This window comes from Bombina bombina, chromosome 6, assembly GCF_027579735.1.
Source record: "Bombina bombina isolate aBomBom1 chromosome 6, aBomBom1.pri, whole genome shotgun sequence".
In the NCBI taxonomy this organism is placed as follows: Eukaryota; Metazoa; Chordata; class Amphibia; order Anura; family Bombinatoridae; genus Bombina; species Bombina bombina.
The window spans coordinates 244,049,032-244,053,972 of NC_069504.1; the positions used below are offsets into that span (position 1 = coordinate 244,049,032).

Here is a 4,941-nt window from a genome sequence, read left to right on the forward strand (position 1 = left end):
ATATATTTATATTCTTTATATTTCTTAATATTCTTAGTATCCTTTGATTATAGTTTTATTTAGGTAAGATCAGGAGCAGCATAGAACCTATGTTGGAGCTGTTTATTGTTGCCAACATACAGTATATATCCTGTCTGTCATTGGTTCACCCATGTACTCATTTTTATTAACCAGGAGTGCATAGCTGCTCTTTAAATAATTATACCAAGAGAACAAAGTAATATTTGGAATATAATTAAAATGATATTTTAGATAATTATGTTATACATAAATCATAAGATGAATGCATTGATTAGTACATAGCTGGAAATAAAGAAACATTCACCATGACTATATTTGAGTAAAGTATACATTTATTTAGGGAAAATGTGGTAAATATAGGGATGAGGAGAGAGGGAGGGGAGTGGTATTCCATTTCTGAGAATCTTCAATCTGTAAAACATTAAAAGAAACAAATGTGTATTATTAAAAAACATAATCATAAATAACTAAAAGGTCTCATTACAATACTATAAAAATACCTGAAAAGAATTCTTGAATAGTTGCAGATCTCTCCAAATGGGCATTGAGGGGTTGGGGATGATTAATTACATCAGGCTCAAAGATTTCACCTGGGGGCTGTGGTGTTGGAAGTAAGTCGTTCAACATCCCATGCTCCTGTGCCATGTTGTGTAGACAGCAACATGCCACTATGATTTTAATAGCTTTTTCCGGACTGAATTGGAGATCCCCCCCTGATCTGTCCAGGCAGCGAAAGCGCATTTTTAGAACACCAAACAGTCGTTCTATTATAGCACGTGTTCGGATATGTGCTTCATTATATCTGTATTAAAAGAACAAGAAATATGATTATAATATATAATGTGAAGACAAATCAAATACTAATGAGCTAACTACATTCCTGGTTTGATCTTATAAATCTTTAAACCATTTTATATATATATATAAATATATTTATATTCAAGCAGAGAGATTTATAAATGCTTCACTGATAATAGATGATTTGTATTTTGACTGTCCCTTTAAAGGCACTCAGTACAACATTGTTATGTCTGTGATAGTGATATATACACACACACACAAGATAATCAAGCAACAAATGTATGTGCACAAACACAGATATATAGCTTAATAAAGGGGCAGGAGCCCCGAAACGTTGCTCAATAAAGGTGCTGTTGCTCCACATAGAGTGCTACCTGTGTGTTCTATTTCATTACATTTACTGGGACTTTGGAAAAGGAGGTCCTCCAGGTTTGCACCTACATTCACCCAAGAGTGATTTAAAGGGACATTCCTATGAAGTGTGTACTGGTCCTATTTTTCTACAGATTATAGTGAGCATTTTGCAAGGCACAATCAATATTTCTGACACACATGAGCAGAAAATAAATATATATTTTACCTTAATTCAGCAGGCCCAACAACCTGGTTCTCTTTCAATGGTGTCCAAATCCATTTTTTAAGAGGATATGCAGAATCTGCTAAAATATGAATGCATAGATATACAGTATATATATATATATATATATAGATATAGATAGATAGATAAACACACATCTTTCCATAAAGCAATGTATGACATAAAATAATGTTATGCATATGTCTTACTATGACATAGTTAATATATATATTTTAAATGATTAACAATTTATTTATTTAATCAATTTCACCCCCTTAGACACATACATAAAGGATTATAAAGCAATGAAACAATAAAATGTCAAAATATTGAACACATGAAGGCATCATAATATATACATAAACACTTACCGAGGAGATGTCCTTCAGGCATTTGATTTGTCTCAAACAATCTCCACACACCAGAATTCCTGAGGATGTAGGCATCATGGCTACTTCCTGGGAACCCTGCCACGACATTTAATATGCGCATGTTTGCATCACATATAATCTGCACATTTAAGGAGTGGAAGTGTTTCCTATTTCTAAATATTATCTCCCTGCGCACAGGGGGTCTTAGGGCAATATGAGTGCAGTCAATGGCCCCAAGGACATTGGGTATGCCACCTAAAAGAAAAAAGTCCCTCTTAACATCACGCCAACCTCTGGGTGATGTGGGGAAAAAAATAAATTTTCTGCAATTATCATAAAGTCCATCAATAACTTTTGAAAGATGCTTAGAAAGAGTGGACTTATGCACCCCAGTTACAATGCCCCCTGTCACCTGAAAGGATCCAGAAGCCAAAAAATGAAGTGCCCCTAGTAGTTTGGTCATTCCAGGGACAGTCCTGCTTGAATAGCCCTGGCTTTCCAGCCTATCTTGCAACAGGGCATATAACTGATATATTTTCTCCCTGTTGAGCCTGAAACTTTCAAACACCTGCTGCTCATTCAGGGTTTCTATATCCAGCCTCACTCTGGGGATGTCAGGCCTACGCTGTCTAACTTCAGCATTGTCAGCTTCTCTCTCACCCTGCATTTTGAAATATCTGTTCTGAGGTTAGGCTAGGTGTGGTCTTTTTCTATAGCTGTGTGTTGCTTGTTAACATATGTGAAACTGGTGATTGCAATGAATAACATGGGGGGGAGGGCTTATCTTCATCTCATCTAATCCTTAATTTAATGAACAGTTTGAAAGTATATACTTACTCATGACTTTTATTTTTGATATGAACTATAATTTCAACATATATGTAGTTACATATCGGAAATTCAAAGACACTGAATGTAATTATTATATTTTTCAATTTAAATATATCAGCCTTTATCATAACAGTTAAAAGTAATTATTAAAATTATATGATTTATATAGGTCAAATATATATATACAATTATCATACATATATACATGTAGGAGAAGATTATTATTAGATAAAATTATATTTCTATATGTATTGAGATTATATATAGCATCCCTGGGCAAAGGTTTCATTTTGAATTGGTAGATATTTTATTTATTTATAAAATATTTTACCAGGAAGGATACATTGAGATTTCTCTCTTTTTCAAGTACGTCCTGGGTACACAAAACATTGCATTGACACAATAGGTACAATAAAATAAAAAACAATAATAATACACGATATATGCACAAAAATTTAACATAGAACCGGTAGGAAATATATAATCAACAATGACAGGTGCATTCTGTTTTGAGATATGTAGAGAGGGATCTCTTAAAGGATATTAGGCATGGGGAAGGTTTAAAAGTAGACATGTGCGGTTCGTTTCGGATTAATTCGGAAATTCGGTAAATTCGGTAAATTCGGAGATTCGGATCGATTCGGATTTCCGAATTAAAATACTTCCGAATCTACCGAATGAATCCGAAATAGCTGCCGTATCTCCGAATAAATCCGAATTAGCTCGTTAAGATTCGGCATTTCCCCATAGGAAACAATGGGAGTTTCGGCTGAAAAAAAACTAACACCGCAGCCCCATTGTTTCCTATGGGGAAACACTAAGTCTGCACCTAACACCCTAACATGTACCCCGAGTCTCTAAACACCCCTAATCTGACACTTATTAACCCCTAATCTGCCGCCCCCGCTATCGCTGACACCTGCATTATTTTATTAACCCCTAATCTGCCGACCGAATATCGCCGCCACCTACATTATAGCTATTAACCCCTAATCTGCTGTCCCTAACACCGCCGACCCCTACATTATAGTTATTAACCCCTAATCTGCCTCCCCCAACGTCGCCGCAATCTAACTACAAGTATTAACCCCTAATCTGCCGACCCGATATCGCCGCCGCCTACATTATAGCTATTAACCCCTAATCTGCTGTCCCTAACACCGCCGACCCCTACATTATAGTTATTAACCCCTAATCTGCCTCCCCCAACGTCGCCGCAATCTAACTACAAGTATTAACCCCTAATCTGCCGACCCGATATCGCCGCCGCCTACATTATAGCTATTAACCCCTAATCTGCTGTCCCTAACACCGCCGACCCCTACATTATAGTTATTAACCCCTAATCTGCCTCCCCCCAACGTCGCCGCAATCTAACTACAAGTATTAACCCCTAATCTGCCGACCGCAAATCGCCGCCACTATAATAAATGTATTAACCCCTAAACCGCCACACTCCCGCCTCGCAAACACTATAATACATTTTATTAACCCCTAATCTGCCCTCCCTAACATCGCCGCCACCTACCTACAATTATTAACCCCTAATCTCCCGCCCCCATCGTCGCCGCTACTATAATAAGGTTATTAACCCCTAAACCTAAGTCTAACCCTAACCCTAACACCCCCTAACTTAAATATAATTTAAATAAAACGAAATAAGTTTACTATAGTTAAATAAATGAATCCTATTTAAAACTAAATACTTACCTGTAAAATAAACCCTAAGATAGCTGCAATATAACTAATAGTTACTTTGTAGCTATTTTAGGATTTATTTTTATTTTACAGGCAACTTTGTATTTATTTTAACTAGGTACAATAGTTATTAAATAGTTAATAACTATTTAATAACTACCTAGCTAAAATAAATACAAATTTACCTGTAAAATAAATCCTAACCTAAGTTACACTAACACCTAACACTACACTATCATTAAATTAACTAAATAAATGAATCATATTTAAAACAAAATACTTACCTGTAAAATAAACCCTAATATAGCTGCAATATAACTAATAGTTACATTGTAGCTATTTTAGCATTTATATTTATTTTACAGACAACTTTGTATTTATTTTAACTAGGTACAAAAGCTATTAAATAGTTATTGACTAATTAATAGCTACCTAGTTAAAATAATTACAAAATTACCTGTAAAATAAATCCTAACCTAAGTTACAATTAAACCTAACACTACACTGTCATTAAATAAATTAACTACAAGTACCTACAATTATCTACAATTAAATAAACTAAAGTACAAAACCCCCCCACTAAATTACAAAAAAAAACAAACACTAAATTTTAAACTAATTACACCTAATCTAAGCCCCCTA

The 4,941-nt window shown here is 34.9% G+C and overlaps 1 protein-coding gene across 1 annotated transcript; it reads right to left on the minus strand.

The window, feature by feature from the left end:
- Positions 1-335: 335 nt before the first annotated feature.
- Positions 336-2,233, minus strand: LOC128665018 (putative nuclease HARBI1). Its single transcript, XM_053719789.1, has 4 exons — positions 1,771-2,233; positions 1,403-1,481; positions 522-823; positions 336-432 (listed from the first exon to the last, which is right to left on the minus strand). Exons 1-4 carry the CDS (start codon positions 2,231-2,233, stop codon positions 428-430), a joined length of 849 nt encoding a protein of 282 aa, XP_053575764.1. The 3' UTR covers positions 336-427.
- Between the last annotated feature and the right edge of the window lie 2,708 nt (positions 2,234-4,941).

What these genes read in the sequence shown, in the direction of transcription:
- LOC128665018 (XM_053719789.1), bottom strand. Translation starts at nt 2,233, where the DNA reads ATGACCAAACTACTAGGGGCACTTCATTTTTTGGCTTCTGGATCCTTT. An exon ending in GCCTGAAGGACATCTCCTCG is followed by an intron (nt 1,482 to 1,770) that starts GTAAGTGTTTAT and finishes TTCATATTTTAG; the next exon opens with CAGATTCTGCATATCCTCTT. An exon ending in GTTGGGCCTGCTGAATTAAG is followed by an intron (nt 824 to 1,402) that starts GTAAAATATATA and finishes CTTTTAATACAG; the next exon opens with ATATAATGAAGCACATATCC.